The sequence below is a fragment of the Gopherus flavomarginatus genome, chromosome 3 (genome assembly GCF_025201925.1).
Source record: "Gopherus flavomarginatus isolate rGopFla2 chromosome 3, rGopFla2.mat.asm, whole genome shotgun sequence".
In the NCBI taxonomy this organism is placed as follows: Eukaryota; Metazoa; Chordata; order Testudines; family Testudinidae; genus Gopherus; species Gopherus flavomarginatus.
Window position 1 is genome coordinate 34,599,346 of NC_066619.1, and position 13,225 is coordinate 34,612,570.

Consider the following 13,225-nt stretch of genomic DNA (forward strand, 5'->3'; position numbering starts at 1 on the left):
TGCTACTATTTTACAGAGCTACTTTCTGACCAGAACAGTGAAAGTTATGGATCTGTTATGTGAGCAAGAACCTCACTCCTAAATAATGGTGAGTTCTTCCAATCATTTCCTTTGATCCATGAGCACTGCATTGAGCTTATTCAGGATGACATTCAGCCAAATGTCTCTCATTCAAACATAACTGCCTGATACTTGGGAGACATTTCGTAAATGGTCACCCACGGAGGGGACACAGAGCAGAGAGTCTCAGACCATACTTCTTTACAATATGCTCTAGCTGCCTCATTTCCATGCTGAACTGGAATGTGATGATTCCTTGATTTAGAATCAATTTGTACATGAATCCACTCTCATTCAAAGGGCTTGAATTTGTGTATTCTTGATCGCCTCCAAAATATGAGTACCAGATAATACATTCAAATGTATTAGCCACCTGCCTAATAAAAAAGTAGCTCAATATGTCAGGTTTGAAGACATGCGGCCATTGGAAAATGTCCCCTTTCCATATTATCTTAATGCCAGAGGATATGGGGTTTGTTGTTTCCTTGGACTGTGATGTACATGTAATTCAGAATAGTGGCCTGTGTTTCACAAGCATCTTACCTTGTTGTGCTGAAGTCAACTATCCACAGCAGGTGTCCTGTGTTCCCTTTGCTGATCGAGCCTATATCCACTTAGTGCTTTTTCTATGCAAAGGGCAAGGAGCTTGCTACTAATGTCTCAAGCAGATCCTCCCCCACAAAAGAAAATAAACAGCTTGCTCATCAGACTATTTTGGGGTATAGCCGTTGATGCCCTCTCCTGTTCTGACCCAGCTGGGCCTCTTTCTTCAGCCATTCCCTTTCAGTAGAATCTGTGCTGGTGGTGGTGGTGGTGGATCTCTCCAAGGCCTGCATTTCTGCACTGAGGACCTTAGCTCAGCAAGTCTTATAGAAGCTCCTTGTGCTCTTAACTCCCATAGCCTCATTCTTGGGTCAGTAGTAGCTCATTTTGATTGAAAGGTGGATTTCAATGTCTCTTGGAGTCCCCACCACCACCTGTCCCCTCCTTCCATGTCCAGGATGCCATTTTAGGCAGGAGTCTTACTTACTCTCTACCCATCCCATGATCAGCAGTTATATTGAGGCTTGTCCCTAGTTGTCTCCTCTCAGGGATGGAACAGGTAGGATGGACATCTATTAATTTTCTGCTGGTTAATTTTGTTGGAGGGAGTTGGGTGGTGTCTGTACTGTTCCCAGTTAAGCAGTCCTTTGGGAGAGGCACAAATGAATGAATAAAAAATAAATCTAATCTTATCCAGGCATATTTGGAGCTGTCTAGCCACCTCCTTTAGGAATCCTCCCCCTCAGATGCTTAAAGAGAAGAAACAGTATGTGAAGGCGTTACTATTGACAGTACTTTTATTAAAGGAAGAGCCATACTTCTGAACATTCAAGTGTGGGCTTGAATTGAAGGTAAAGAAAGTAACTGAAAATATCTGTCATCAATGGACTTAGCTTTAAGTAGCCAGGTAAAATATCAGATCGTTCCCAAAAGTCATCTGGTTGAACCTACGTAGCACCACCATCACCACCACCTGAATCTCAGAAAATAAAATGCCAGTCTCAAATGAGGCAAAGTTTTTCTTCTGTTCTGGTGGATTTGACTGACATGAAAAGGTGAAAGCAACACAGTGACTGCTGAAATTCTCATGAATTACCAGCATAGCAGGAATCAGCAGACCACCTACTCCCTCACCAAAACAGCTGTGCTGGATTATTTCTTACTGCCTTTATAGGAGAAATAACAAAAATATTCTTGTTCACCACAGTATGTGATTTCTTTAACGGCCTGGTCAATAGATTAATAATAATGTATGAGCATACCAAAGGATCATGAAGTCTCAATATTAAAGATCCTTTGAGGTTAAAGCAAGTTTTAAGAGCAGGCAAGAAGCTTATTTACAATCTGTTATGCTAAGCTCTCATGCTGCCATCATGTCTCAATAGAGATGTGCCTGAACCCAAACCTCAGCAGATCCATACATCCTGAACAGTGGAAGAATTCAGATCCTAATCTCAGAGGTTGGGCCCACGCTCAGGAGGCCACTACCTGCAGGAAGCTAAGAAATCCTATTTTCACGGTCTATGCAGAGCAGGAAGGGAAGGGGGATAATCTTGTAGCTCAGTCTCAGAGCTAGGAGATTTGGGATTATTTCTGGCTCTGCTACAGACTTCCAAGGATGAATATTAGGTACTCAGTTTGTACGGTAACTATCACAGAAAAGGATATAAAGCAATCAATACAAAAAACTTTCCACTAAAATATTGAGTTGTTTACTTTTATACTGAACCATATTAAGAGTTTCATTCAGATATGAATCGAATTAAAGCACCTTGATTAATAAAATTCACAATACTATCTCAGTACCTTTAGATAAACATTTGTAATATCGTTTATATGTATTATTGCCATTTCCTGGGCTGACAATTTCACCCCGTTTATCACTGACAGCTTTAATTATTTTTTCAGCTGTGGATCATGTTAATTGTGGAAGAAGCTAATAGATAGGAATGTGAGATAAACGTGCCTAATACCTTTAATGTATGTGATGACTTTACCAGGCTTATGGTACTGTATTTACTGTAAACAAAAGGTCATGCTTGTAGAGGTAATGGGGCAAACTATGAACTATTCTGCATAGTGACATCTGGGCAGTTTGGCACAAAAGATCTACTATCTTCCAAAGTATGATTAGCTACTTTAATTAGCACTGGTGTCACTGAACGTGGGGAGCGCAGACATTGACAAGCAAGTGTAAACCAAGGAGGAACAAGTCTTTCTGGTTAGCATGCACTGCATTTTAGTAATAGTTGATTAAGAAAAAGATTGTTATTCTGTTGATTTACCTTTTTAGCAGTCAATGTCTCTCAAGCTTTTCCTTTTTGGAACAACAGGATGGAATGCAGGGACTGCATGTATATTTAAATATTCTTAAACAGAAAAACAATTCCACAAATACAGTAGTTTTAACAGGACCGGCACTAGTGTTTTTAGCGCCCTAGGTGCACGGCCATTTCGCTGCCCTGCGCGCTGGTCCGCGGCTCCGGTGGAGCCGCCGCAGTCGTGCCTGCGGGAGGTCCACCAGAGCAGCAGGAGCAGCGGACCATCCGCAGAAATGCCTGTGGCAGCTCCACTGGAGCTGCAGGACCAAGGGACCCTCCGCAGGCATGACTGCGGCAGGTCCACCGGAGCCGCCTCCCCCCCCCCAGCAAAATGCCACCTCCCAATAATTCTGGTGCCCTAGGCAATTGCCTAGGCCACCTAAATGGAAGCGCCGGCCCTGAGCTTTAGACAGCCTAAATGACAAGCACGACAATAGGGTCAGTTCCCTTCACATACTGCAATGCAAGTGGGTCCCCTGAAGAAATACTGTGCGTACGTTACATGGACTTTTTAATGAAATAGCATTGATATAGTTTTGTTAATAATGGAAACTTGTTCTTTCAAAACAAACTAGAAAACCACACCACAATTTTCTTAAAGTTGGGATCAAGAGTTGATTTGGGGGCCTGATCCTACCTAGATCCCTGGTGTTAATCACTTTTATCTTATGTATAGCAGCTATCACACTTGTGTGTGTGAGGACAGTAGTTAGTTCTGAAAAAATACAGATGTGCATTATGTAGTGGAGGGTAGATCTAGGACCTCAAGAAGTTAAGGAAGTTAGCATGCCACTGGTCAGAAATGGATTTAGAAATACTTGTATAGAAATTGAGTGACAATTCCAATTCACAGCATGAACTGTTATTTTATAAGGACCATGTCAAAGCTGACAGGCCCAAAATGCAATTTACAATAAAATTATAAAGAAATGCCTTTTTAAAACTGAAAAATCATCAACCTTGCAAATCCAATACTGCGACGTTGTTAAAATACTAGCTACTCTGCTGGGTGATTAGCTTTAAATCCCGGTTTGTTTTTTATGGCTGCGTATGCAAGTCATGCTGCAGCTCATTCTGCAAACTTCTTTGTGATGAGGCAGGGTATTGATACTATTTCGACTGTACAAGAATCCTTCTCCTGGGATTTCCATGATTCAGCATTCCACCCATTAATAACTGATTAAAAGTAAAACCAATCTTGGCTCTAAACTGAGCGAAATCCCTCATAGTACATTTACAAATGTATGATTTTAGATTGTTTTGTTTAATAGATGCACGTTCTTTCCATTGCCTGTTCAAATGTAATGTATTCAGCATATGTTTCATAGTAATAGAGATGGACTATTTTCCCCCCAGTGTAAGTAGGCTGATATAAAAGGGTAAGGATAATTCTTTGTCAATAGTTTTATTTTGTAATATATAATGCATTTTAATATTGGAATCAATTTAATTCTGCAATTGTATACATTTTGTGAAAGAAAAAGTCTTCAAGATTAATGTATCAGTGTTATAGTAGGTGAGCAAGTTTCAATAAATTAGGAAAATAATGTTTTCCACATGTGAAACTTCCAATTTCTAATGTATAAAATGTTAGGCCTACAATTACAAAGATCCTCCTTATAAAATAGGATATATTTGGACAATATTTCACTCCATTTCCATAGTAGCAACAAGTTAATGACATGAACCAGACATCACCCCTCTTCTGCAACCCCAAATTCTTAGTTTTCTCTAAATATTCCAAACCTTTGACTGCTTTACTGAATAGAATTTCTAAAGTGTTTATGATTTACACATTGCTAGGCTTGCCACCCAAATGATTAAAAACACTCCCGTCCATTGTCATGCCCTTTACTTATTTGAAAAGGGGTTTTGTGTTTTCATTTGACTCTGTCCCTTTCTGGACTGTAAAAGTAAGGACATTTCTAAGAGTAACAGTAAGCAGAGGAAATCAGTGTACTCATTGCAAATTCCTATTTTACAAAGAAGATTGCTCTGCATATTTCCCATGCAAAGATATCAAGAAACAAATGTTACATTTTTATATGAACTTCTGTGAATTCGTAAATGCATTGGAGACAATGCTTTTTTTCTTTTCTTATTGTTATAATTTTAATTTATATTAAATGTAGCCATCATGGAGCTCAGCAGTTTCATATGGTTAGCTAAATCTAGCCTGACCTTCAGACCAACCCATACAATAGATGGAAATTATTCACTTTACGTGGTGGTTTACGAGGTTGGGAAAGGAAATGATGTGCTCTATCACCACATGTCACAGAGCGCAGTGGCCCTATCTGCCTTTCAAGGTCCAGTCCAACTTCAGGAGGTAGTTGAGGAATAGAGATCCTATGTTTTTGCATGGGATAAAGCACTCTCTCCCTCCCCCATTGTTAGTCTAGTGGTTTGGCTGGCTAACGCAATACTCCAGACACACAGATGTTCTGATTTGTTTGTACTATCAGGTCAAGGGGCTAATAAACTAATGAAAATTCTTTAAAGTTCTATTAAATGAAGCATGATTATTAGATTTCCATTCATCTGTGAATATGAAAACAAAACATGAAGAAAACACTATTAGTTTTCAAATCTCCTAATTCCATCCTAGTCTTGATATGTTATAACTGCCTACTTTGGAAACTAAACCAGAAATGTGCAGCCAGCCTGACCAATGCTGTATCTCAATCAGTTGCTTAACAGCTTTGTTTTGCCGGCATTTTGTATACTCAAACAGTATGAGACAAGATAATGTTGCACTGGAGTCCAAAACTGTCTGGGGAGTTATTTTCCTTCCATTGCACTGTTTGGAATAAGTTTATTTGTTTACACTTTGAAGGTGTTCTCCTCAGTACATGAACCATATCGTAATGTCGCAGTTCTATTTAAAATCTTCACTTAGTTACATAAGTATTTGTTTCTCAGTCTGAGCTTCTGAAGTAATTGTATTACTAGGAACCATTTCCATTTGTAGCCCTGCAATAATTCCACAGTATATTTTAAAAACATTTCTAAAATAGCAAAACTCACTAAGAAAATAAACCAGCTAGAAATACCAATTGAATATCTATATTATGCATAGATATGTCATATTATTCCAAATTAATCATTAGTTTTGACCCCAAAGCACGTATTTTGAAAATCTGTTTCAAGGTAGTGAAAAATGTACTTCCAAAAATGAATATTGAAAAGATTCAAGCTGACCACTTCAGTTCTACTCAGTGTTTATTTTCATGTGGAAATCATGTATAAATCAGACAGTACAAGTTCCTCTGGTCTTGCAGTTGCCTATATGAATGGGTCAACTACTAAGTCTAGATGATGTATTTTTAGTATAAAGTCAGGATAATATGACATTTAACTATCAACCAATACTCAGTTACAGAAAAGATACAAACTTTTGTAATATAAATTAATTGCCATTACAAAAAGGCAACTGTAGTAGCTAATAAGGTACAAAAATCTGTAACTTCTATAAATATAATGAAAAGCCAGAAAGTAAATGAAATAATACATCACAGATTTCTGTACAGCACGTTTGAATATGCAAACTAAGACACATCGCACATTATACAGCAAGAAAGACTATCAAAAACACTAACAAGGATTTCCAAAACCACTGCAAATTCTGTTCGTACAAGCACGGGACATAACATGGAAGCAACAAGATGACCAGCTCAGAACTCCTAGACAAAGGAGGCCAGTTGTAAAACATTAGGCGTCAGACAGAAGCATGTCAAGAACAGCTGTTGTTGGATACTGATTGATAATGTTTTTATTCTGAGTGCTGAAATACTGCAGACAGACATAGGTCTGAGAAGCCGCCCAGTGTGGGCACATCCACACACACATACAAACACACACCCAGAAAGTAATTTAACAGATGGCTTAAGAATATCTTAAACCACAATATCTTTTTTTTTTAAAAAGACAATATTCACTGTTTAATGAAGTTGCATGGAACTTAGCTCGTTCCTAGTGACTGAATTTATTTAATCTAAACGATGAATGCACAAGAAGAGAAAACAGTAATTGAGATTGGTCATCTGAATAAACATTGTGTGGTGTTCACAGATTCTGTATTAAGAATATTCAAGAACACTTTAGATAAAGAAAGTGTGACATGAACTGCTATGAATTTTTTAATCCCTCCATAAAAAAGGTGAAAGTGTTTAAACATTTAAAAAATCTACAAATCCATTATAATCCATTCACAAACAGAACCATATTCAAAGTAATGTTAAACACCTTTCTTGAATCCTTGTAACAGTTACAAGGTATTGTTTCAACCTGTAGTATAGAGCGATTACTAAGAATATGCAAATTAAAAATCATTACAAAAAAATTCACTGCTCCTGTGCAGTTGACGTTTTCCTAAAGAAAAGAATTAAACATCAAAAGGTCCTAATATACTGTATAAGAGAGTATGGCTAAAGCCACATTCTGATTGGCTAGTTGGGCCTTCTTGATATCACTGCTATGTAGCACTTTCCAACAGTGCATAGCTGAGATCTCATGACCAAACTAATATCAAACCCCCTATGACCTTTGCATCAAATTCACTAATTTACACAACAGTAAGACGTAAGTGGAGTTGGTCTCATTTACAGCTGTTGTGAATTTAATTAATTACATCGAATATGGGCCACAGGGCAGAAAATAGTAAAAAGATTGTTCCTCCCATTCTCTAATTTTAAACTGAAAAGCAGCTAAAGTTTAGAATGCTTCCCTTTTCCCTTCCTCTTGCTCTCAGAGCAGGCTTCCCTTTTGCGCGCAGCCTGTCCCCCCTTCTTACGCTCATCCTCCTCCAAACAGCTTCTTTTGCAGATGCTTGAGAACTTTAAATTGTTCGTGTTACCTGAAAGGATGAATTGGAAGCTCTAAACTAGATCCCAATTCCTATTTAGTTCAGGTGCAGGGAGCCCACTCAAGGTGCACAGCAATACCTGAGGGGCAGCAAGCGTGCTTCCAATTCATAGAAGGAGAATTGGGAGCTGGTTTTGAGTAACATGAACAGTTTAAGTTCCTGAGTATCTGCAGAAGAGGTGCCTTGGAGCAGCACATGGATAAGAACAACAAAGATAGGGGAAGAGAGGGAGAGGAAAGTGTCAGTGAGCCCAGATGCTCTCTATCCAGCAGATTCTAGCGCTCTGGTCACTTTCAGCTCTCAGTTTCTATTACACAAATAATTCAGAAACTACTCAGGAACCCCCACTTAGTTTTGATTATAGGAAGTGAGTTGAAGTAGCCTCTACCAGGCCAGACACTTATATTGAAGTGGGCCTCAGAGAAGTTCACAAGTGAGGCAAGAAGTGATCCAAATAGTTCAAGGAAACTTAAAAAGGTAAGTTATAGAAACCAGTTAATTTAACAAAGAATACATTACAAATAGAGAACCAGCTTTTATAGGCTCTCCCTCACTATTTTTTCTTATCCTCAAACTAGTTATAAACTATAATAAACTTAAATGAATCTTCAGAGTGAAAAGACATGTTGCATAAAGCTCTGAAAAGTAGTTTAAGAAGATTTTCCAAAACCTGAAACACAGAATCAAGATGGATTTCTATACCCTCAACATGCCATTGCAGGGTATGCATCAAGCAGGATATCAGTGGACGAGGCACAACACACAAGGTATGTACCAAACATCTACTGATTTCTACACCCTGTTGTGATATCTGGTTTTATTATGAGTCAATGAACCGAGAAGCTGCAAACCTGGGGTGGCTGGGGCTCAGGGGTGGAATATGTATTGCATTCCTTGAACTGAATGGAATTTTTCCAAATTTGTTCAAAACTGTGGTTCTGATTAATAAACTTTTTACTAACATTCAGTCCTCAGCAAATTTCTGAAGGCTTTTTTTAAAATCCTGAAAATAGGGGTTTATAACAAGAGATATTGGCAGACCCTTAACTATAGTTTAGACGTAGGAGCACAGTTGTGATAACAACACTACTTTGAGTGAGAGATACAGGAGATCCCTTAATTGAAATGTCACACGTCATGCTATTTATCCAGCATGCATCCACATCTGAGTTAAAATACATATACTCTTGCTGCTCTTTAATCATAGTCACTAAAAAAAACAGGTGAACTTTATTTTATTCAACCCATTTAATTTTTTAACAAATATTATCTACTTAAGTTGTAGCTGCAATTTTATGCAAGCTGTTTTTATATTCCAGATAATCCAAAATCCATAGCAAATGCTGATATGTGCACACTCTGTGTTTGTGTCTCATTTTCCCTTACTCCCACTAACTTCACTGCTTGTGCCTTTGAAAGGGTTAAGAATTAGAATAGTAATCAACCAGCAAGGTATTTGTATTTTCATTCAGTAAGACTTCAGACTAGACTTTGCATCAAGACATTTCCTTGCTTGTAAGATGATTTACGGGTACTCTCAGTGGCCGTCCTTTCCAGATAGTCCTTGGGGTCAGCAAACTAGCTAACACACAAAGTAATATCCACAAATTCTTATGACACTTACTTTTCAGAAAACATAGTTGGTGGTATTTTTTTTCAACCTTTACAGATTGTGACTTTGTGCATTCAGAATTCCGTATCAAGTATATTTTTATGATAATGCAGGGAGAAAACATGCAGTGAGCAGAATTAGTGGTAAGCAAAGAGTAACTCCCTATATTTCAGTAGTGTGATGACTTAACTGGAATAATCCTATACCCAATTTACAGCACATTTATTTTAACAAACGGATCTTCTGCACTAAATGAAAGTTTATATTTACTGTAAGCCGCAACGCAGTCTTGATACCAAATCATAATTAAGCTGGGAGCAGAATAAACAGGTACAATGCTGATTGGAGAAGCAGTCCTCTTTCCTAGCTTTTCACATTCTTGAAGGCTCAAGCTCTCTCTCTTCTAGCAAATGTATCAGAAGGGTGAAGCTGTCTTTTACTGCGTCCATATCATCCAGGGAGCAGGGTTTAAGAATCCAGCGCTTTCCTCGTGCAAGAGGTTCAAGTTCAAAATATTTTTTGATCTATTTTTCAAAAAGTAAAAAAAAGAGGAAAAATTAACATTTCTTTCATATTACAGCTAGTCTCTTGAAAACAAAACGTGGAAAAAACCCAGAGGACACATTTTTAGAATCACATCCCACAGCTGTTCTTATACTACAGGTTATATGTTGTGACCGGAAAGTGTCTTCTTTAGGGGTGAGTGACCTGCTTTGCAAGCCACCGTTCTACCAATACATTTAACTGCATGGGAGGTCTGAGAAAGAATTATATGCACTTAAGGCACAGAGTAAAGTATATTAAGCAAGTGTTCACAAAAAGAACAGCAAGCAACTTTATAAACAGCTGGGCTTGTGCTTTAAAATCAACCTCATGACATGCTGCACCATATTATTATTGGTAAACATCTGTAACTACCTGATCAACCAAAATATGTAACACACACAAATTTAACTGTCAAAAAATTCCCCAAACTTATGTACTTGATTCAATGGTAAATTACAGCAGAGGTTTCCTGGGAACCTCAAGCAACAGAATGCTAGATGCAAATGACTTACACAACCAGTTGACTCATTTGTAGCTATACAGCGAAGACTGGGATATTAATGGGATCAAGGTAACAATGTGTATTATGTATGAGAGATGCTGTCTTTCTGTCTCTGATTGGCACATAGCATATTTTAGGTACAATAAAATTAAACATTAGTATTATTACCATAGAACAGTGGTTTTCAACCTGTGGTCCATGGACTCATGTGGGTCCACAGACTATGTCAAATTTTCAGAAGGGGTCTGCCCTGCCTTTCAAAATTTTTTAAGGGGCTGCAAACCAGAAAAGATTGAAAACCACTGATATAGAATAATGACAGTTAAGCTGTTAACCTTTCTGACTAAATTAAATCTCACTGTGGTATTTCTACACTAGTCATATAGCAAAAAAAAGTACATACAACTTTTAATGACAAATGTTAAGAGTATCAAAATACTTGACAGAAAATATTTGGCAAGATGTAGCCCCTAGTAAAGATTTCATTGACATTCATGATAGCAGCCATAATGCAGGAAACACTTATAGACAAGTAAAGAAAGCCAGGTATATGTTGGTTGTTCTTCCCAAACTCACTGAAACACTTCTTTTTACTTCTTTTAAACACAATAGTCTCATTTTGGTTTAAATAAATTATCAAGAAAAAAAATAGGTTCAATTCATTTCTTGGTCTTTTTTCAGAAAGAAAAAAAGAGGTATAATGGATTTCATTAAGTGTGTTTGTCAAGAAAATTCCAACATATTTTTTCCTTAGTCAGTATTTGATCCAGAAAACCTACTAATGTCTGACACGTCAAATAGACTTTTATCATAACTGCAATTACATGCATCAATGTTTGCGATTGTCAACAAACAAATAGAAATATTTTGTCCTTACAAAGTTTAGTCTGAACATTCTTGCACTGAGGAATGTTTTTGCAAGATATATTAACTTTCCACTCTCAAAAATAGCCACAAACATGCACAATAATAGTAATTATTATTTTTATTTGTATTGTGGTAGCAACCAGAGACCACAATAAGGTATCAGAAGTCCTAGAGCACTAGATTCTGTACTCATTAACTAAATCTTCTAAAGACTAAACAAGCTGTACATTCTCCTTTAAGCTCTTCAAAATTCCCTTACAATTGTTTTGTTTACCTGGTAACCTATTTAAATACTAGAAATCTGTAGCAATTTTATTAAATGTATGTGCTGTTCTGACAAGATACTTAGATGATGTGCTAGACAGAAGCCTATATTAAAAATATTACAGTGAGGTAGGAGAGATTACTTATCTACAATTATCTATAAAGGTAACTGCATTACTAGGGATCTTGATCATAGTTATCAGAAAAGTTGATATTTCTATTTAAATAAAGAAGTGGGAACAGCTGCCTATCTCAGCTCAGAAATAGTCAAACCTAGATTTGTTAAACAATGCAGAGTCAGGCTGGTAACAACCTAGAAAGATGATGTAAAATCAAGAATAGACAAAAGTGTAGGAATACTTACCTATGAACAGCAGTTACCAAATCATTATTTACTGGGCTTTCCCTTTGTGTAAAATGTTATTAAAATTATCATCAGTGGTACAAGTTCAAAATTTGCAATAACATTGCAAAAATTGCTTAAAATCTTGAGACAGTTAAGAATTTTAGAACCGAATTTTTAATATTATTAGGATACCTATTTCATATAATTATTATTAAATCTATAAGTCAGTGTGGTAAATCATTAGAATATACAGTAATCTAGTGAAGGTATGTATCTTGAAGTCTTTCATATAGTAGAAATTATACTAAAGGTCAATTTAGGTCAACAACATTTATACACTTTGAATGCTAAGTATGGAGAGGAAGTGAAAGCTGTACAAAAACATAACAAATCAAGGTTTCACTATAACCACTTGATAAAAGGACCCTGCTGGTGTTAAGCTGACAAATATGGCTGAGTAAACTGAGATTTTCAGACCTCTAACCTACAGAATGCCTACCATACACCCCCCTACTGGTAGACCACTGCCATCTGCCCCACTGATTACATACAAGTCTTAATTTACAATCCTATTTATACTTAATGCTTGAAATAAGGTCAACCAAGGCTGATTATCAAAAGGTAATTGCATTTTAACGATGGAGTCCTTGAGCTTAAGCTTTAAAATTTACAATATATGAAAATGCACCAAGCACACTAGCAGGTTAGTTTTCATGCAACTTAGAGCAAAAGGAACAACCACTTACCAGGTCATACTGTTGTACAAAATGATTTTAGGCTACATCTTGACATTTCAGTGACAGTATGTTCCAAAACAAAGTCAATAATTGAGTAATAAAACAGGGCAAAATTCCCTTTGGTAAATTGGTAAAGGAAAAATTGTTTTCTTGACAAAAATTTAAAATCCCATTCTTTTTGTTTTTTTTATTTCTTGGTATGTAAATAAAATATAGAAATTAAATTAACAATCTGGCACAAATATTCTGTCTCTGTGAGGCTGATCAATGTTCCAAAATATCCACAGCCAGAGAACCCAAATCTTGGTGGCTGCTGAAATAAGAGGAAGCTGATCATTAGGTAGTGGCTTTTGGAGTAGGAACCTCTGGTGATGACACCACAGAACAGCTGTTTGGAATACCCATAGAAGTGTAGCTATTCTGGGGACAGCCATAGAGAAAAAGGCTTGCTTGCTGACTTGTCTCTAACCCAGATATAGAAAGGGACTATAATTAACAACACTGCCATAGAAGTGATCTTCAGAATAATTTATTGTACGTTATTGCATTATCCAATTTAATCT

General features: G+C 37.0%; 1 protein-coding gene and 1 long non-coding RNA gene across 5 annotated transcripts in view; one reads left to right on the forward strand and one right to left on the reverse strand.

Moving 5' to 3' along the window:
* LOC127048067 (uncharacterized) overlaps positions 1-13,225 on the forward strand; it is an 89,610-nt gene that overhangs the window by 59,804 nt on the left and 16,581 nt on the right. The gene's annotated exons all lie outside the window — the stretch shown is intronic.
* Positions 1-13,225, reverse strand: part of ARL15 (ADP ribosylation factor like GTPase 15) — a 369,916-nt gene that overhangs the window by 46,053 nt on the left and 310,638 nt on the right. For 2 of the 4 annotated variants that reach the window (XM_050947137.1, XM_050947138.1), the window contains one exon: positions 8,637-9,924. The exons of the other annotated variants lie outside the window; for them this stretch is intronic. In XM_050947137.1, coding sequence (XP_050803094.1) covers positions 9,837-9,924 — 88 coding nt within the window. In that variant the 3' untranslated portion in view covers positions 8,637-9,836. Of the gene's footprint in view, positions 1-8,636; positions 9,925-13,225 lie in introns of those variants that run through there. 4 annotated transcript variants of the gene reach the window in all.